The sequence below is a fragment of the Chiloscyllium punctatum genome, chromosome 46 (genome assembly GCF_047496795.1).
Source record: "Chiloscyllium punctatum isolate Juve2018m chromosome 46, sChiPun1.3, whole genome shotgun sequence".
NCBI classification, from domain to species: Eukaryota; Metazoa; Chordata; class Chondrichthyes; order Orectolobiformes; family Hemiscylliidae; genus Chiloscyllium; species Chiloscyllium punctatum.
Genome location: NC_092784.1, coordinates 46,774,928 through 46,795,949, shown reverse-complemented (window position 1 = coordinate 46,795,949; position 21,022 = coordinate 46,774,928). Strand labels below are relative to the sequence as shown.

At 45.3% G+C, this 21,022-nt stretch overlaps 1 protein-coding gene across 2 annotated transcripts in view; it reads left to right on the top strand.

The window, feature by feature from the left end:
* The window catches only part of cc2d1a (coiled-coil and C2 domain containing 1A), an 81,993-nt gene extending 61,579 nt beyond the window's left edge, over window positions 1-20,414 (top strand). For both annotated transcript variants that reach the window (XM_072564124.1, XM_072564123.1), the window contains 5 exons: window positions 3,796-3,862; window positions 7,252-7,378; window positions 10,943-11,019; window positions 14,315-14,362; window positions 15,659-20,414. In XM_072564124.1, coding sequence (XP_072420225.1) covers window positions 3,796-3,862; window positions 7,252-7,378; window positions 10,943-11,019; window positions 14,315-14,362; window positions 15,659-15,679 — 340 coding nt within the window. In that variant the 3' untranslated portion in view covers window positions 15,680-20,414. The remainder of the gene's footprint in view (window positions 1-3,795; window positions 3,863-7,251; window positions 7,379-10,942; window positions 11,020-14,314; window positions 14,363-15,658) is intronic.
* Window positions 20,415-21,022: the final 608 nt, after the last annotated feature.

The window sequence follows — 21,022 nt, the reverse complement described above, 5'->3', positions numbered from 1 at the left end:
GCTACCCAGACGGAAGATGAGGTGTTGTTCCTTCAATTTGCAGCTTGATTCACTGTGGCAGTGGAGGAGGCCGAGGATGGTCATGTTAGAGAGAGAGAATGGGAATGGGAATTGAAATGGGTGGTGTTTGGGAGGTCAGGTTGGCCCCTGAAGGTCTGGCTGAGATGCTCCCTAAAACATGCTCTGAGTTTACGTTTGGTCTCACCGATGTAGAGAAGACCATATTGGGAGCAGTGGATACAGTAAACTTGGTTGGAGGAGAACCAAGTCGACCTCTGTCTCACCTGGAAGGACTGTCCATGGCCCTGGATGGAGGTACAGGGGTTGGCTAGCTAGCAGGTTTTGCATCTTTCACAGTTGCAGTGGAAGGTACGGAGGGATTGGGGGAGCTTGGGGAGGGTGGTGCGAGCCAAGTGTTGGTGAAGAGAACAATCCTTACAGAAGGCAGAGAGGGGTGCGGAGGGGTCTTGACAACCCGGATGGAGGAAGGAGGTTTCCAATCATGAGTGAGCCTAGGACTAGGGAACAGGTTTTAAAATTAGTGCTTGCCCTTTAGGACCGAGATAAGAATGTTTTTCTTGTGCAGTTTTGGAAAATAGTGGATGCAGGGTCACTAAATCTATTTGAAGTGGAGAGAGGTAGATTCTGGTTAGGCAGGGGATCAGAAGTTATCAGGGATGTAGAAATTGAAACACAAACAAATTGGCAGCGATTTTATTTGCGAGTAGAGTGGGTTTGAGAGGTGGAGAAGTCTGCTCCTATTTCATGGACTTTCTGAAGATGCTGATTGTCAGGAATCCAGGTTGGTATCTCCTGTGGTGCCACCAATTTTTCCCTGAGAAACATGAGCTGAGCACAGACAGAGAGTTTGTTTCTTTTTATGGGTATGCTGTGCTTTTAGCCTGAGATTTCATCTCCTTCCTCCCTCTTAGTTTCTTTCTCCTAATTTTAAACTTGTATTTATTCTGGCAATCTGACTTGCCAGTCGTCTTCTTAAGTTTGCTACTTTCCCTAACTACTTTAGACAACCATGAAAGTCCCTTTATAATTGTTCATTAGAATAAAAATAAACCTGAGCATTCTGGCAGGAAAGTGCAAGTATCACAATTTGGGAGCAATGGCTGCAACGTTCAGTGACTGATGTTGATCCAGTGTCACTGTCATAACTATATTGGGAACGATACATATGACATAATTATAATGTGGAATGAGATTGAAGTGCTGTGCACTCCCAAATGTACTCCACTGCCGAAGTGATCAGAGCCGAGATTGGTACAAATCGTGCCAAGCCTGACGCTATTTCATCCAATATCTGGGCTTGCCAGCAAGAGATCGCCAGACAGTAGGAACCCTCCTTGGTTCTGATTTGTCATCCACTCTCACCATTGCCCACTTGAGATTAATCAACTCTGCACTGACTGAGATTAAAGTTGTTTCTCTTGCTAACCGCAGCCAACATTCGAAGGGAAATAGTTGGTCACTCCTCCATTTCATTTCATTTTCGAGACTTCTGAAAAACTAAAGAACTTTTATTGTCCACCATATGAAGAAGATTTTTTTAAAATCTAAGTTTGTGATTGCCTACCCAGAGTCTTCCAATTTACCCCTCCCTCCTTTCAACCTGTATTTATATAGCACCTGTTATAGTCCCAGACTGAACCACTGTCCTTTGCCAGTTTTTAAAGTGTAGTAGACAGGCAGGAGGCTGGAAGTACACGGTAAGCCAGGCAGCAGCAGGGGGTGGAGACTTCTCTACCTCCTGGTGCTGCCTGCCTTGCTGTGTTCTCCCAGCCTCCTGCCTGTCTACTTTGGATTCCAGCATCCACCGTTTTTTTTTTGTCTCTAAGTTTTTGAAGTGTAGACAATGTTGTGGGAAAATTGAGATACTTTGATAGAAATCTGTAAGATGATGAGATACATGGTAGTCAGAATATTTTTCCCAGAGTTGAAATGTCTGATACAAGGAGACATGTGTTTAAGCTGAGAGGGGGAAACGTTCAAAGGAGATGTTAGGGGTGAGTATTTTTACACAGGGAGTGGTAGGAGTCTGGAACGTACTGCCATGGGCGGTGGTAGAAGCAAATACAATAGGAGCATCTGAGGGACGTTTCAATAAGCACATGAAGATGCAAAGGATGAAGGGACGTTGACCAAGGCCAGGCAGAAGGGATTGGTTTAATTTGGCATTGAGTTTGGCAGAACATTGTGGGCCTGTGCTATAACATCCTACGCTATACTGCTCAATATGCATCGGACATTCCCCTAGATGCAGTGACTAACCAGGTCACAATAATATCTTGTTTTTACACCCCTTGCTGCAGAATCTTTTCTGCTCACTTGATCATGGGTCACAGTGTAACATTTCATTTGGAAGATTGCACCTTAAATACACTTTGCCTCAGTACTGCACTGAAGTGTTGGCCTTAATTTCAATCCTTGTGTCTCCAAATTGCAACCCCTCTCTCTCTCTCTCGCTCTCTCTCTGTCTCTCCACCCCCCACTGCTGAGAATCTGATTGAGGGTGCGAGAGATGCCGATAGAACAACCGCTGACACGTGATATCCTTCTTGTTGACTTCTGTGCTTCCCACATTGTGTGTCACTACCCCTCTCTTCAGACAGCCTGCATCCTCTTTTCAGTGCTCTGGCCTTGGGATTATGCAGCCAATCGAATGTGTGCCTGCTGTTTCATAGACCAATCCAATTAGTCCAGGTCTGTCCCTTTTGACCCATAAAGTGAGTAACCTGGGGCCACATTGACTGCTGAGGCTACTGAAGTAGTGCAATGTGAAATCGAGCTCTTAAAACAGTAATCTCCTTCCAAGTATCTTACAGATCATTTCAGTTACAGAACAACCTCTGTAATCCAAAGGTCAGTTATCCGAATTTTGGATTATCTTAACAAGATCTCAAAGTCCTGTAAAAATGTTATCCATTATCTGAACGATTGGTTATCCAGACAAAATATTCCCAGCCTGTCTCATTCAGATAATCGAGGTTGTTCTGTAACATGGAGTCATACAGCACAGAAACAGACCCTTCGGTCCGAATCATCCATGCCAACCAGATTTCCCAAACTAATCTAGTCCCATTTGCCTGCGTTTGGCCCACGTCTTTCTAACCCTTCTATTAAAAAAAACCCCCGAAAGAACTGTGGATGCTGCAAATTGGAAACAAAAACCGAAATCGCTGGCAAAGCTCAGCAGATCATGCTGCCAGACCCGCTGCACTTTTCCGGCAACTTTTGTTCCCTCTAAACCTTTGCTATTCATGTACTTTCTGAATGTCTTTGATTATTTAAATGGAAGTAATTTGCAGACTTCAGAGGGAAAGGCTGGGAGACTGGCACTATCATGATTGCTCAAGCAGAGAGATGGTTCAGACACGATGGGCCAAATGGTCACCTCCTGTGTCTCATCAATTATGGTTAACCAGTATTATAACGCCTCCCCCCCACTTTTATTTTCAACTCCCTCTCAGTCCCACTTGAAAACCCTGTAAACCAAGTGTGTTTCCTGCCCTGCTTCAGGTCTCAGTAATAGCCAAGATGTTTTACTTTACAGCTGTTCTTCCCATTATTTCTGTCCCAGCCCGACTTGTTAATGTTATTCCTTAATTACCTCATGTAATGTATCTGCTCTGGCTTCCCCCAGTACTATCCTGGGACATTTTAACTCTGATTACAGTCAAAAGGTAAGGGAAGGGGGGAGGCCTGAACTAAACTACAGGAATGCCTAATTATTTGCAAGTTCTTATTTGTAACCTAATTAAAATGTTTTTTTTTGGTCCTTGGCAGTAAATCGACCTTTCCTATGCACAGCTTCAACATAATGAAGTTTGATAAGGAGCGTATAGAAAGGAAGGTGAGTGAATGCTGAGTGTATTTATTTTCTTTTACATTGACTGACTGTTTTCTTGTGATCTTCAGAATTATTCCTATATTTTGTAAATGGGAAACAATTTTAAACCAAGAAACCCTTAATTTTTCTTTTAAAAGAAACAGAATTGCTCTTTTCAGAAGAGGATTCTCCCAGTGTCCAGGCCAATGTTCCTTCCTCAAAAATAAATACCTGAAATAGCTCCAGCCATTACCAAGTCACCATTTATTTTCACTTACATGGAACTCTGACCAGCTAGCTCAGTCTCTGGAGTGAGGGGAATCCCTGAGACTCCTGTTCTCCTGGCAGCCAGGATTCCCTGATTTGGCTCAGGTTAACATCCCCAGTCAGGGATCTTGTCCTCAACGAGATCCAATCTTATTCCAGTCACTACAATACCCAAGAAACCAAGCTGAGGTAAGAATAAAGCAGTTCAGTCAGAATCCAAGAAAGGGTGAGCTTATGTCTTCCCGAAACTCTGTATCCGTATTGAGAGATAAATCAAGCTGTTCGATAGAACTGAGCAGTGCTTAAGTGCAAGGAACTGTGAAGTTGGGGATTAGGAAGACACGATGGACCCTCAAGGGCCTAATGAGAGTTGAGTCTGAAGGTGATTAAGTCATCTAGTTTTGGCTGTATACACTCTGCCACTTATGGTGCACGTGGTGCTCGAGGAGTTGGGTGGGTGAAATCTCAGATTTTCATACAGTCCTTTCAGTGAAGGTGTTTGGCCTACACCTAAGCTGGAAATGGTGGGCACCTTCCCAATTGCTTTTCCTCTGACTTTATAGAATTATAGAATCGGACAGTGCAGGAGAGGCCCTTCGGCCAAATCGAGACTGCACCGTCAGGTGAGAAACATCTGACCTTCAAGCTAATCCCATTGACTAGCACTTGAATGTTATGATGTGCCAAAAGTGCTCATCCGTTAAAGGATGTGAGGTAGTCTCGACCACCCTCCAAGGTAGCACATTCCAGAATGCAAGTTAAAAATGCCTTTTTCCTCACCTCTCCCCAAAACCTCCTGCCCCTCACCTTGAACCTGTGACCCCTCATGACTGACCCTTCACCAAAGGTGAGCAGCTGCTCCTTATCCACTCTGTCCATGCCCCTCATAATCATGTACACATGTAATCATCATGTAATCATGTGCAAGACATTCCTGCGTGCCTGTGGCAATATTGGGTTAATTTTTTTATTTCTGAGGATGTCTTTGAAACAGTTCCCCTGCCTTCCTGAGCTCACTTTGAGAGTCTCGTGTCAAACATGAAGACGATGTGGCCCACCTGACATGGCAGCTGTTGCCCTGAGAGAGGGCACTAATGTTGGAGTGCCGGCCTCCCTTTGGATTTGCAGGAGGGATCGCTGGCCATGTTTTCTCTCAGGAACCGAACAGCAAGGGGAAGGGAGACGAGGAGGTGGTTTCTGAGCGGGAAGGTATAGAGAGAGGCAGACCCAATCAGTTAAGGCATTGAGATCTGCAGGCCCAGTTCTTGGTGTGTGGTGTCAGGAATTTAAAGTCAACGCTGTGGGAAGATCTGATGGCTGTTTGTGAGGCATTCTGAGGGAGCAGTGAACCTTTGCTGCTTTTGCAGATACACATTGCTGCGGATTGTCCACTTCCCTTGATGCGTAGAATGCAGATGATAGAAAATTTAGGGGCCTGCAGTCTCCAATCATCTCATCTACCCTCAATTGTCCTGTAGGAAGAGGGAAGGACCCTGTTGAACTCGAGACGTGGCAGTCCCAGTGGTCAAATAGCTTCCTCCTTCTGATGCTTTGCCAAGCATGAGAAAAATGGTCATTTACAAAAGGTATCCAGTCACAGCCTGGCCAATGGGGCTGTCACTGTCCTACTGCCTGATGCAGCGCCTTCAGGAAAGAATGGCTGTCTATTTTGGTGGGTCACACAAGAGGTCCTTCCTTGTGTCATCTCTGTGGGACAATGCGCCGGGAATCGAACTGGTCTTCCCGGAGTTGTCAAAAAATAGTTAAGTTTTGTATAAGTCTGCAGAGTTTCCCCTAGTTTACCTGTCCGTTTAGACCCATGTTGACAGAAAGCTGGTTTCTGTATGTTACAAGAGTTACTCAATCGAAAGCAAAGTACCGTGGAGGCTGGAAATCTGAAACAAACGCAGGAAATGCTGGAGGAACTCTGAAGCATCTTTGGTGAGAGAAGCAGAATTCAACTTTCACCTCCAGCATGAGCCAGAGGTGCCGACTTTCTCCAGTGTGCTTTGTTTATTTAGCAATGATTATTACTTGTTGCACGTGAGTAGATTTCCAGCTGCGGGTAAACAATTATGAGCTGTTGGCATATGACTCTACGAGTCGTAAGTCTACCCTCCTTCTACAACTCCTCCATGTGTATACGGACGGATAAATAAAAAGCATTGGTGTTAGGGGGCAGATGAAGAAACTGGGAAGGTGTTTCATTGGTTCTTGTACAATTCCCCACGATGCTCCTTTCAACATGCCATGACTTGTTGCTGTTCGGTCTCCTCTGCACGCCTTCACTCGCAGGTGATTGGTTCACAACATACAAAGTCTCTGACTTATTGATTAAATGTCACATCTTATGCCAACTGATGAGGGAAAGTATACTGGCATTCTGCAGGCATTAGGTGGTTTTCCTGCAAGGAAAAGGAAGACCAAAGGTGTCTGGCTATAGTGTTTGCACCCACGAGCCAGTCAGATAGTTGTTGGCAAGCAGAAGGACCTTGACATCAACAACTGGTCACAGCTGCACAGACCAATCAGCTACCTATCGCTGACCGAATCTCACTTTGTACGTTCTCCCTGCTACCAGATCCGTTACAATCAAACCTCCCCCAACTTGTTAAACAAACAGATGTAAACTGCACTTGCAATAAGTGCTGGGAACTTGCATTTAAAGGTAATTTCACAAGCCAGCAACAGTATGAGGAGCAATATTACGTTTAATCATTCAGACACATCTGTTTCCTGTCAGATCTGCTGTGTTCATCTCATCTGTGGGTGTAGATTTGCATCAGTTCATTCTTGGGGGAGATGGAGTAATAGGTCCCTCATTTCCAGGTTTGACATATCCAACTTAATATAGCACTTAAATAAATTGCAGGTTACCAGATGGTATTGAATTTTAAAATACTTTTGTGATCTTTGTATATCTAAGTAATTACTTGGAAGTATTGTAGACTGTATATGTATGTTAATAGATTTAATTGCTTTGTCTTTCTGTTGAATTAACCCCTTTGTGAAACGACAATAAGTCCACGAGCGAACTTTATGGTGTCAGTGTATGGAGTGAACTTGCAGAGAGTGTCAAGTGTGTGTTTTTGATGGAGCCAGGTCTTGCACATATGAATTAAATACTGTCCCATATGTGTCTGCAGATCCACACGTACAAACAGGAACTCAAAGCTCCTCCAAAAGAGCTCCTGGATCAGCATCGGGAGCTTGCACAGCGGATCCAGTGGCAGAAAGCGCAGTTGGATCGCCGGGACCCTGCTGTTCTGAAAGGTGGCGTATAGATATAGGAGATTTATTACAATTGTATGCAGGCCACATCTCCAGTACTTTGTACAGTTTTGACCTCTTTCCCAAGTAAAGATATGCTTTCTTTAGACAGATATCGGCAAAGGTACACTAGATTCTGTCACCAGGGATGAAGGTATAGTCCTGCAATACTCCATCTGGCTTTACATTCTCTGTAATTGATAAGAATGCAAGGCGATCTCATCAAGGCATTGATGGAGTTGATGCTTTGAGGATGTTTTCACTGTCTGACCCCCAGGTTTCAGAGCCTCAGAAGCAGCATTTGGCAATTTAGGACTCCCAGAATGATCACTCTGACAGCACTGTGGGTGTACCTACCCTACATGGACGACAGCAGGTCAGGAAGGCAGCTCTGCATCACCTTCTCCTGGGCACTTAGGGGTGGGCAACACCTATTGACCGTGAACGAAAGAACTGTGAACCGTTGTAGAATTTTCCACCGCAGAAGTTGGACGCCCTAAGTATCTTGAATAATAAAACGGAGAGAGTTTTAGATAAGAGACAGGAGGATAGAGTGTGGGGGAGTGTGACTGAGGTTATTCAGCAGTGATTTTATTGAATGTTGTACCAGACTCATGGACTTGCATTGCCCATTTCTGCCCCTGCTACTATTGTGTTTTTAAAGGAAGGTGGTTCAGCAGCAACCAATTCCAGAAAGATTAAATAATCATTCGTGAGTCATTGGGTCGTAGTTTGGCCTCTGTGACAAAAACCCAGTAGGTTTAAGGTCTACTCTAAAGATATGAGCACATAAAGTAGACATAAAACACCGTTGCACCACTGAAGGAGCTCTGCACAACCACAGATATGTTTATAAATCTACGGTCCAACTCACCCACGCCAACTAGACATCCTAGTCTAGACCCATTTGGCCCATATCCCTCTCAACCCTTCCTGGCCCATCCCAATGGCCTTTTTAAATGTACCAGCCTCCACCACTTCCTCTGGCTGCTCGTTCCACCCACGCACCACCCTCTGTGTGATAAAGTTACTCCAGAAAACCTTTTTTAAATTTTTCCCTTCTCGCCTTAAACCTCTGCCAGGTGAAAGTGAGGACTGCAGATGCTGGAGATTAGAGTCCAGATTAGAGTGGTGCTGGAAATGCACAGCAGGTCAGGCAGCATCTGAGGAGCCTGATGAAAGGCGTCCTGGCCGATACGTTGATTCTCCTGCTCCTCCAATGCTGCCTGACCTGCTGTGCATTTCCAGCACCACTCTAATCGTTAACCTCTGCCCTCTAGTCTTGGACTCCACCAAACCCCACCCACCCGCCTTTAGGAAATATCTTCAGTTGGAACATTAAAGCCTTGAGATCCTACAGAGCTATTCAAAAAAGAGCAGGAGAGTTTCCTCCTTTCCATACCACCCCTCCAAAGAAAACCCCTCCATTTTCTGTGTTAAAGTTGTGATCAGTAAAGCAAGTCTCTTGGTCACTGTTACATTGCTGTGTATGGGAGCTAGATGTTTACACTTCACGGTGGTGTTTTCTGCATTCCATAACTAATTCACATCAGATAACTTAATCATTGGAAAAGTGCTTTAGAACTTCTCGAGCCTGTGTGAGAAACGTGCTGTCATTATTTTCCCTCTTTTTTTTTGCTTTTCCTCTCCTCCTGTATTGTTTTTTTTTCCATTTCGCTTTCTGAGCAGGGCCCTGCTGCATAACTAACTGATTAAGTGTTGCCCAGGGTGGTTTTAGATCACTGGCTTGGAGGTAGTCGGTCTTCTCAAATCTGTTTGAGGAGAAGCAAATCTTGACAAAAGTTTCCTTTTTTATCTCTATGACTCTATTTTAAAACATTTATTTAGAACATGGAGCCGTGCAGCACAAGAACAGGCCTTTGGCCCACGATGTCGCGCCAAACATGACACCAAATTAAACTCATCCCTTCTCTGTGCCTTTGGTCCATATTCCCTCCATTCCTTGCATATTGATGTGCTTATCTGAAAGCCTATTAAACACCCCTATTATATCTGCCTCCTTCACCACCCGGCAGCACCTTCCAGACTCCTACCCCTCTGTGTAAACAAAAACCTTACCCCTCGTGTTTCCTTTGAACTTTCCGTCTCTCACCTTAAATGCATACCCCCCCCCCCCCCCAGTTTTACAAATTTCAACTCTTGGGAGAAAAAGATTCTGACCTTCAACCCTATCGATGCACCTCATAATTTTGTAGACTTCCATCAAGTCTCCCTTCAACGTTTGCGGCTCCAGAGACAACAACAACAATAGCAGCGTTCACGAAGCTCCTGGATAGATACATGAATAGGAAGGGAATAGAGGGAAACAGAGCCTGTAAGTGAAGACAGATTTACTATGGAAGGGCAAAATGTGGCAGCCCAGGCTCAGAGGGCTGAAGGGCCTGTTCCTGTGCTGTATTGTTCTTTGTCTTTCTTTTTCATAGAATAGAATCCCCACAGTGTGGAAACAGGCCAATAAGTCCACGCTGACCCTCTGAAGAGTATCCCACCCACACCCATTCCCCTTAACTAGTGCATCTAACCTACACATCCCTGTACACTATGGGGCAATTTAGCGTGGCCAATTCACCTTAACCTGCACATCTTTGGATTGTGGGAGGAAACCGGAGGGAAACCCACGCAGACACGGGGAGAATGTGCAAACTCCACACAGACAGTTGCCCAAGGCTAGAATTGACCCTGGGTCCTTGGCACTGTGAGGCAGCAGTGCTAACCACTGCTCATACCATTTAATCCAGGCAGCATCCTGGTAAACCTCTTCTGCATCCTCTCCAAAACCTCTACATCCTTCCTGGAATGTGTGCAACCAGAAGTGAATGTGACACTCTCGTGTGTAGCCCAATCAGTCTTACAAAGCTGCAATATGACATCCTGACTCGTGCACTCAGTTCCCCAACCAATAAAGGTACGCATGCCACAGGCCACCTTTCCCACCCTATCGACTTGCATGGGCACTTTCAGGGAGCGATGGACTTGAACCCCAAGATCCCTCTGAATGTCAACGCTGTTCAAGTTCCTGAAATTAACTGTGTATTTAATTTATATTTTAAAAAGTGAACAACTCTCTTGAGGAAACCTTTTGGTACCAGTTTTATCTGATTTATTCTGTGAAATTACTTGGGGTGGTATGATGCAAATCATTCCTGGTGTACTGTAGGAGTTCAGAAAGCTCATTTGGAACAGTGTCACCTCCAGTTAGGGTAACTTCCCCTGATGTTCACTGTTGCTCAGGATGTGCCTGTGGTGTGGCCCAGGAGGCAGGTCGGTAGCACTGTGTTGTTGGAGTCGACTTGGCGGGTTGTTGTCGTTCTGTACCTCAGGAAGGCAGCGCTGAAAAGTAACCAGCTTCTAAAACAGGAATATTATTGGGTTTATGCTCGTGCTGATGTGGGGAGATGAAGCACTGGTCAAAAAATGGAAACTGAGTTTTGGAGACCTTTGTACTAACCACTGCCATCATTCAAGTCTGTGTTTGGAACCCTCCATTCTGCAACATTGATATATCGCATTTGTCTATGGTTAACTGCTGTTTTATTTAAATTGCAGAGTATGTGACACAGTTGGAGAAATATGTACACTACTACACAGACGCAGCTAAGCGACTGGGCACCGAAGGGAATCGAGTAAGTGTTGGGAATCTCTGGTTGTTGTGACTGGAAAAGGGCAGAGAGTAGAGTGCTCAGCTTCCTATTGCAACAGATCCTCCATTTTATTTCCTTGGCGTGTATTTGCTTAAGGCTTTGTGCTGGAGGGGAGGTTGGAGTCCAGGTGCTGCCCAGATAAATGCACCAGAGTCGTCAAGAGGAGCAGGGTGCCCCTGCAGAGATGCCCAGTGATTCCAGGGCCACAAGGCTCTGAGTGTCATCCCAACTCTCCTAAGCCAAACATCAACTCGAGGACACCTCTTCCTACTGCCCCCTCGACCATGACCCCACCCCCCATCACCAAACCATCATCTCCCAGACCATACAGAACCTCATCACCTCAGGAGATCTCCCACCCACAGCTTCCAACCTCATAGTCCGGGAACCCCGCACTGCCCAGTTCTACCTCCTTCCCAAGATCCACAAGCCTGACCACCCTGGCCGACCCATTGTCTCAGCATGCTCCTGCCCCACTGAACTCATCTCTACCTACCTCGACACTGTCCTATCCCCCCTAGTCCAGGAACTCCTCACATACGTTCGAGACACCACCCATGCCCTCCACCTCCTCCAAGACTTCCGTTTCCCTGACCCCCAACACCTCATCTTCACCATGGATATCCAATCCCTCTACACCTCCATCAGCCATGACTAGGGCCTCCAAGCCCTCCATTTTTTCCTCTCCAGACGTTCCCAACAGTACCCTTCCACTGACACTCTCATTCGTTTGGCCGAACTGGTCCTCACCTTTAACAATTTCTCCTTTGAATCCTCCCACTTCCTCCAGACCAAAGGGGTAGCCATGGGCACGTGTATGGGCCCCCAGCTATGCCTGTCTCTTTGTTGGCTATGTAGAACAGTCGGTCTTCCGTAATTACACCGGCACCACTCCCCTCCTCTTCCTCCGCTACATTGATGACTGCATTGGCGCCACCTTGTGCTCCTGCAAGGAGGTTGAGCAATTCATCAACTTCACCAACACATTCCACCCTGACCTTAAATTTACCTGGACCATCTCTGACACCTCCCTCCTATTCCTGGACCTCTCCATCTCCATTAATGACGACCGACTTGACACTGACATTTTTTACAAACCCACCGACTCCCACAGCTACCTGGATTATACCTCTTCCCACCCTACCTCTTGCAAAAATGCCATCCCGTATTCCCAATTTCTCCGCCTACGCCGTATCTGCTCCCAGGAGGACCAGTTTCACCACAGAACACAACAGATGGTCTCCTTCTTTAGAGACCGTAATTTCCCTTCCCACGTGGTTAAAGATGCCCTCCAACGCATCTCGTCTATATCCCGCACCTTCGCACTCAGACCCCACCCCTCCAACCGTAACAAGGACAGAACGCCCCTGGTGCTCACCTTCCACCCTACCAACCTTCGCATAAACCAAATCATCCGCCGACATTTCTGCCACCTCCAAACAGACCCCACCACCAGGAATATATTTCCCTCCCCACCCCTTTCCGCCTTCCGCAAAGACCGTTCCCTCCGCGACTACCTGGTCAGGTCCACACCCCCCTACGACCCACCCTCCCATTCTGGCACTTTCCCCTGCCACCGCAGGAACTGTAAAACCTCCTCCCTCACCTCTATCCAAGGCCCTAAAGGAGCCTTCCACATCCATCAAAGTTTTACTTGCACATCCACTAATATCATTTATTGTATCTGTTGCTCCCGATGCAGTCTCCTCTACACTGGGGAGACTGGGCGCCTCCTAGCAGAGCGCTTTAGGGAACATCTCCGGGACACCTGCGCCAATCAACCACACCGTTCCGTGGCCCAACATTTCAACTCCCCCTCCCACTCTGCCGAGGACATGGAGGTCCTGGGCCTCCTTCACCGCCGCTCCCTCACCACCAGACACCTGGAGGAAGAACGCCTCATCTTCCGCCTCGGAACACTTCAACCCCAGGGCATCAATGTGGACTTCAACAGTTTCCTCATTTCCCCTTCCCCCACCTCACCCTAGTTCTAAACTTCCAGCTCAGCACTGTCCCCATGACTTGTCTGGACTTGTCCTACCTGCCTATCTCCTTTTCCACCTATCCACTCCACCCTCTCCTCCTTGACCTATCACCTTCATCCCCTCCCCCACTCACCCATTGTACTCTATGCTACTTTCTCCCCACCCCCACCCTCCTCTAGCTTATCTCTCCACGCTTCAGGCTCACTGCCTTTATTCCTGATGAAGGGCTTTTGCCCGAAACGTCGATTTCGAAGCTACTTGGATGCTGCCTGAACTGCTGTGCTCTTCCAGCACCACTAATCCAACTCCCCTAATACTCAGTCAGCCCAGTTTATCACCGCTCCCAGTGCTCACTGGTCCCAATCTGGCAGTATCACAACTTTAAAAACAAGAGCAATGTTTTTAATTCCTTTCAAGGCAAACGTCTCTTTCTGTCTTCTTCAGTCTCTGATCTTTTGCATGACACCAACATTCTTTTCATTCCACGCTAGTGATTCCTACAGATGCCTGGATCCTAAAATCTGCCTGCTGAAACCTCTCCATCTCTTTTCTCCTTCCAATATAGATAGTTTATCTCAGTATTATGCAGGGCTTCGCCAGGTTATCTCTACCATACTGAATTACTTAGGGAGCTGACATAATTCAGAGAGCTAGATGCATTCCACTCTTCCCTTCTACTTGGAGTCATCCAGCACAGAAACAGACCCTTCGGTCCAACTCATCCACGCCGACCAGATAGCCTCCATTAATCTAGTCTCATTTGCCAGCACTTGGCCTATATCCTTCTAAACCCTTTGTATTCATGTACCCATCAACATGCTTTTTAAATGTTGTAATTGTACCAGCCTCCACCACTTCCTCTGGCAGCTCATTCCATACGCGTACCACCCTCTGCGTGAAAATGTTGCTCCTTGGGTCTCTTTTATATCTTTCCCCTCTCACCCTAAACCTATGCTCTCTAGTTTTGGACTCCCCACCCCAGGGAAAGATCTTGTCTATTTCTCCTATCCGTGCCCCTCATGGTTTTATAAACCTCTCTGAGGTCACCCCTCAGCCCTACACTCCAGCCTATTCACCCTTTCCCTGTAGCTCAAACCGTCCAACCCTGGTAATATCCTTGTGTATCTTTTCTGAACCCTTTCAAGTTTAACAACCTCTTATATCAGAGAGACCGGAATTGAACACAGTATTCTAATGGTAGCCTTATCAATGTCATGTATAGCCGCAACGTGCCATCCTGATTCCTATGTTCAATTCTGAACCGTTTTGCTCTCTCTTAATTTTCTGAACAGGACTTGGCAAAAGAAGCATTATACAAGAGGAAGTTGGTGGATGACGAGGTAAGACACTGCTGTTTATGCTGCTTTCTCCAGAACAGAATGGCTACAACAGTGCAGCAGTTATCTGTCTAAGTGATAGCCCTATGTTTTGTTACAAATGTATGTTGGTCTCCCAAGAAAACAGTTTGCGATAGTTCCTTGGATAGTGATGTGCATCTCCTAAATCAAGAGGCTGTAATTGCAACTCCTACACCAGAGAGTGTGAGAATTGGATTCAGGCTGATACCTCAGTCCAACACTGGGGGAGTGTTGTACAGATGAAGGTACCATCATATAATGAGATGTTAAAAACAAGGCTGTATTTGACCTCTGGATAGATGTAAATGATCAAAGAAGAGGGGAGTTTACTTTGTCTCGGCCAATGTCTATCCCTTATCTAATGTCGCTAGGTAAATTAGCTGATAATTATTGTATTGCTCCTTTTGTGTGAGTTTGCTGTGTGTAAATTGATAGTTACCTTTCCTATATTTACAACACTGGCTATCTGCTTCAGCAACTGTGGAGCACTTTGGGGTAACCTGGGTCAATGAAAGGGGACAATGAAATACATCCTGTTTTTACTTGAAAAGTTGGGCTCAACATCAGTTAAGTTTAGCTACTGGTTGCCTCACAACCCAAAATGTAAGCACAGCAACAGGTCCCCACGGGGAGACAGAACATGTGAACAACTAAAGATCCCCATGTGCTGCTGACTGACCATTAGTAATGCTGTGGGGACTTACCTCACTGGTCCTACCTACTTGCTGTCCCTCTCCTGAAGGTGTTACATTGCTGAAGGATAGTTCCTTGGGTCTCGGGAGCCATGCACTCGTCAAGTGAAGGCTTTCCAATGTGAATTCTTACAGTGCATAAAAATGCAAATACATTGTTTGTGTTACAATTACTGTAAGGTGTTGATACTGTTCTCTTCAAATAACATCCTCTTTTTTTTTTTATTAATTTTCTCATTCACCCACGCCTCTCCTGCCTATTCTCTTTCTGACACCTTCTCACCACCTTGTCTTCCTCTTTTACCACCTTTCACTCTCGCCCTCCACTCCCTCTTTCTCTGTTATGCTCGCATTTTTTTAACCTCTCTTCCTCTCCCCCTCTCTCCTCTCCCCTCTCTTTCTCTCTCTTTCTCTCTCTTTCTCTCTCTCTCTCTCTCTCTCACACTCTCTCTCTCTCTCTCTCTCTCTCTCTCTCTCTCTCTCTCTCTCTCTCTCTCTCTCTCTCTCTCTCCTTTTTCTCTATTCTCTTTTTTTCTCTCTCCTCTCTCTCGTTTCTCTCTCTCTCTCATTTCTCTCCCACACATAGCTGCAAAGATTCAGACGATAAGGACTGTAGTGTTTGGATTGGCGCCATGTCCTCACTCACAGTCTACAGTAACCACTCATGGCATCTAACTCGCACCAGAAAAACACTCGAACTTTCAGGACTGTTGGATGGGAAAATCCAATTCACTCCTCTGCAAGCAGTCCGACCAATCCCTGAAACTCCTGTATGGTGGAGTAAGGAACCAGACAACGGAAAGCACTACAGACGGCCCCGTCCACCTGGAAATCATAATGCTTAGATGCTTCAAGAATCCCGTGGAACAGGAGCTGTGCAGCAGGCATGCACCGGATCATCTTAGCAGAGGTTGAAATGTACAACTGAATCAAGCAATATCCTTCTTGCATTCCTGGGATTATATTTTCCCTCTCCTCTTCCAACTCTAACCCTACCCTGCAGCCCCAAACCTGTAGCTAGGTGTCTGATACTACCCCACCAAGTAATCTGAAATAATTTCTGATCGTGATATGATGCTTCTTTTTATTTAATAATTACAGCGCAAAAACAAATCATTACCTGTGTCATCAAACCCCCCATTAGTACTGCCTCTAATTGTCCAATATGAGAGAGAGAATTGGGTACGGTCGAATCCTTTGGATTCAATTTTATTTCACGGGATTGTGGTTTTATTTCAATCTGGTGTTCCGAGATCTAATCCTGCAGGTCTAATTATGTTTTTTTTTTCCCCCTCTCCCTCAAATATTGAAAGCGGTGGCCTTAAATTTTGTGTCCTGGCTGGTGGACATTATTTGAATGATCTCCCTTATCCAGTTGTGAAGTTGTTGGGTGGAACTCCTTGTTGGAAAGGTCAGGCACATGTAATACTGCCCTGTCCCTCCAGACTAGAGTACAAGTGGGAGGGGTGGGGTAGATGATGTTGCGGGGTGAAGTCCAACTCTTGGGACAAGTTTTGGGTGGGGGTTGGTGAGGATCCTGCAGACATCAGGGCTGCAGAATTGATGGAACAACAGTATCTTTTTTCTTTTGTTTTAAAATCTGTGCTTCCAAGGAAGAATGTCAGGAAAAAGTTGTGCCTGAAATGAACCTGCCCACCAATGTGTGGGAAGGCTGGTTGGAATCACTGGCCCTCACACAATCTCCACGTGGCACCTCGGGCCCTCGCTGTATGCCTGAGGGAGCTGGGTGACAGCTTTAAAGCAAAGGACACAACTTAGAAATGGTTTGTCAGTGCTTCGCTGTCATGGGTGAGGCGTGTGGGTGGGAAGGTGCATGGGCAAGAACATTCTTCCATCTGTGTAATTACTGAAAGGTAATGGTAATATCCATTGTTCTTTTTATTTTTGTCACTTGACATCAGTTACTTTGAAATCATGACCGAATCACTGCCCTAGCATTATTGTTCACTTATGATTACCTTTTATAACATAAATTTGACAGTGGAAGATTAAAATTCTGTGACCATGGATTAGGTGGTTGTTATAGAGCAGGACTGGGAGTTCAGTCAGGACTTGACTCTATCTAGGGGTTTGGGTGAGGTTACATTACAGTTTTAGTTTGAAGTTTTAAAGTTCTGGAAATCATTAATTTAGGGATGTATTATTAAAAGTTAAGGTTACTTTTCCCCCTTGCACTGTTTGTATACCAGGAAGGGGGTTCTGCTGTTTGGCGCCAAGTAGTTTTGATGATTTTCTTAATTTCTTTGCTCTGCTTTCAAAGCCCCGACTCAGTGGTATGCAGCTCTATTGGACTGCCGATCTCCGCTATCTTGGCCAGCTAATTATTACTTACAGAGAAGCCCGGGTAGTTAGTGATGAGAGTGGGGATGTTTTTCACATTGGGAGGGGTTCCAGGCAAGTCCTGACCACTAGCAGACCCGCCATCACCAATCCTGTTTATTTTCCACTGTGCAGATGGAGTCGGCTGTGTACAGTCATCGTGTTTCCCAGCACTTTATTCAGGAATCCTGCTGTCCTTTGGCCAATCCAAAAATAGTCCACTGCTTCTTCATTGAAACTTAAAAGGAAGGGGAAGGGACAAGAAGTGAGGCCCGGTTCAGCCCTAACAAAGGCAGATTGAGATCAGGTGAAAGTTTAACTGAGGAGAAAGTGAGGACTGCAGATGCTGAAAATGTGTTGCTGGAAAAGCAGAGCAGGTCAGGCGGCATCTCCTGTTCCTTAGATGCTGCCTGACCTGCTGCGCTTTTCCAGCAACACATTTTCAGCGCTGAAAGTTTAACTGACCCCTCATTGCTTTCCAGCTCTTAGATTCTACATCCAGGGAGGAAACAATTCTGTAAACCTTGTGAAATCTCTCCCACCACTGACCAAGCCCTGAGTCAGCTTTGGGTGTCAACCCCCTTTAGAAAATGATCCCAGCTCGGGTTGTTAGCAAATATATCTTTGAAGCCTTAAAGGAGTGCACATTTAATAGCACCAGAGTATTTATTTAAAAAGCTTTAATTTCGCATTGAAATGCATAGTGCACAGATTGTGGTATGTTATGTAGTGGACAATGCCTCTGTCGTGCAAGCACATGTATATGTGTCTATATAGTGTGTGAATGTATTTGTGCACAATTATTTGCATTGCACAAATGTAGTGAATGAACTGCCATTAATAGTTCAGATGTTGCAGATGATGATAAAACACTTCAGCATGTTTGGGTTTCTGGTTCCGATCATTGTTTTACAGGAAACGATTCTTGATGGGTCCCTCGAGAGAGACTTAAATTCATGAATGCTGTAGTGGATCTGTGCTCACCCGCTTTAGGTTCTTAAGATCTTCACTAGTAGGCCTTTCAGCCTAATCAAGCCTGGTTTACCCTTCCTTAAGACAATGGCAGATCTGATTGTGGTCTCAGTAACGCTATTTGTTTTCTTCCTTGTACCCATAATGCTTCACTCCCTTGTCAATCAAAAATCTTTTGAGCGCCATTTTGAATGTATCCAGTGACCCAGTCTTCACTGCCCTCGCTGGGGACCACAGTTCCAAACGCCAATGACCCTTTCAGAAAGGAAATTTGTCCTCCTGTGCCTCATCTTAAATGGGTGACAGCTTTTACTAAAATAGTGCCCTCCACTTCTGGATTCCCCAGAAGAGAAAACATCCTCTCGGCATCTGTTCTGTCAAGGCCTGTGGAATCTTCTATTTCTATATGATCACCTCTGTTTTCTAAACTCTGCTCGGTGCAGACCCAATCAACTTCACCTTTCTTCATAAAAACATCGCTTCATCTCTGGAATCAGCCAGTCGAATCTGTCTGCAATGTTTCCAATACAAGTTCCTTGAGTGATAAGACCCAAGATGTACATAATACTCTGGTGCGATTTTATCAACATCCTGTTCAGTCGTTCTAAGGCTTCCTGACTTTAAACTTATTCTAATAAAACTGGGCCAATGTCCCAAATGTCTTCCTAGCTACTTGCTGTACCTGCGTGCTACGTTTTTGTGATTCATGCACAAGGATACCAGACCCGTGAGAAGTGTAGCACTCTGCTGTCTCTCTATCGCTCTCTATCTCCATCTCGCTCTCTCTCTTTCTCTCTTTAAATAATAGTTATGATTGTGGAGGAGCCAGTGTTGGACTGGGTTGGACAAAGTTAAAACTCGCACAACACCAGGTTATAGTCCAAGTTTATGTGGAAGTACAAGCTTTTGGAGCATTGCTCCTTCGTCAGGTAGTTACCCAAAGCAACGCTCCGAAAGCTTGTGCTTCCAAATAAACCTGTTGGACTATAACCTGGTGTCGTGTGAGTTTTAACTAAATAATAATTGATGGGCTGGAATTTGGCACTGTGCTGCAACTGACCCTCCGACCAGTGCTATGTGAAATGAGAGATGCAAGATTGATGTTTCAATTGTAGACTCTCTTACTTCAAGCTACTGCTGCTGCACGATTTATGCCATATTTCTTATTTCCTGTTTTCCAGGCACTTCCATCATTTTCTGTTTTTCTTACTCTAGCAGAGGGCGAGTCAGCCGAAGGAGTTTGGGTCAGTGGGTTTGAACTATTTAGGGAGGAGATTTAGTTTGGAACATGCCCATACTACAGAAATACCATGTGTAAAGCACTAGATTTAATATTTTACAGAGTGGACGTGACAATTGTTTACCAAGTCCCAATCAGTTTATAGAGTAGCTGCGATGATGAGGGTGAAAGATCAGCATCAATCTTCACCAGCTCTTGAATGCGCTCACTCTCAGACTTCGTTTTGCAGTTTGTCAGGGTTAATCCTCCAACCTGCTCTGACTGTGATTGTCCAACTGATGGGCCAGAGGGTGGAGGGGCTGGGTGACCCTCGTAGAGTGTGGTAATCACCCAGGAAGTTTTCGACAGTCACTGTCAGGATGATTCCCTTTCTCCACCTCATTGGAGAGACACATAGCAAAGCCTGCCACTGAAGCAGCTATCCGGTGAACATCCTGCAGTCTGGAATCTGCTGAAGTGTGTGCACGAACTCTGCCTGAAATGGAGACCATCCTAAGCACCACCTTGAACGGGCTTGTTATAACACTTGTACAACAGGACTGATACAGGCCCGATGTGTTAAACTGTGGTCACAGTGGAGTGTTCTTCATTTGGACGTTATCCTGTGTTTTGCACAGGTTCCTGCACAATGCCTTTGATTTCCAGTTCTGGGAAGAGGATGGGGTTATTTTAGAATTTGGTGAAGTGCCTGGGTAACTCTGTACTTGAATGTCTTACAGATTGGAATGTAATGTGTAAAATGGAGATGATATTGATTGCTATTCATTCATAATAAAGGGATACAGGAAGAGCTGGTTTTCATCATTTTTTTTTTCTTTAAAGCTTCCTGATCGCGGTTTTCATTCTGTCAGGCACTGCTCGTGCTGTTGTGAGGAGATTGTTGGTAATGTGATCCCTCCTTTAACTTGGTCGTCCATGGGAAATCAAGGATGAGAGAAGGACATGTTTGTGTGACTTTGTTATAATTGGCTGTTGTGTTTTCTACATTATAACAGTGACTATACAGCCAGTGTACGTTAGCAATTTTAGACATTTCTGAAGTCATCAAACTTTGCAAGACTATAAATTGTAAAGAGATCTCGATCAGTTGAGTCAATGAGGTGAGGTGTGGCAGATGGAGTTTAATTTGGATAAATGTGAGGTATTGCATTTTGGTTAAACAAACAAGGGTGGGACTTATACATTTAATAATAGAACCCTGGGCAGTGTTGTCAAACAGCGAGACTAGGGGTTAAGGTAGATAGTGCTTTTGAAACTTGTGTCACATGTAGACAGGTGGTTAAGAAGATGTTAAACATGCTAGTCTTCATTGCTCAGACTATTGAGTATAGGAATTGGAATGTCATGCTAAGGTTATAAGTTGGTGAGGCCACATTTGAAGAACTATGTGCAGTTCTG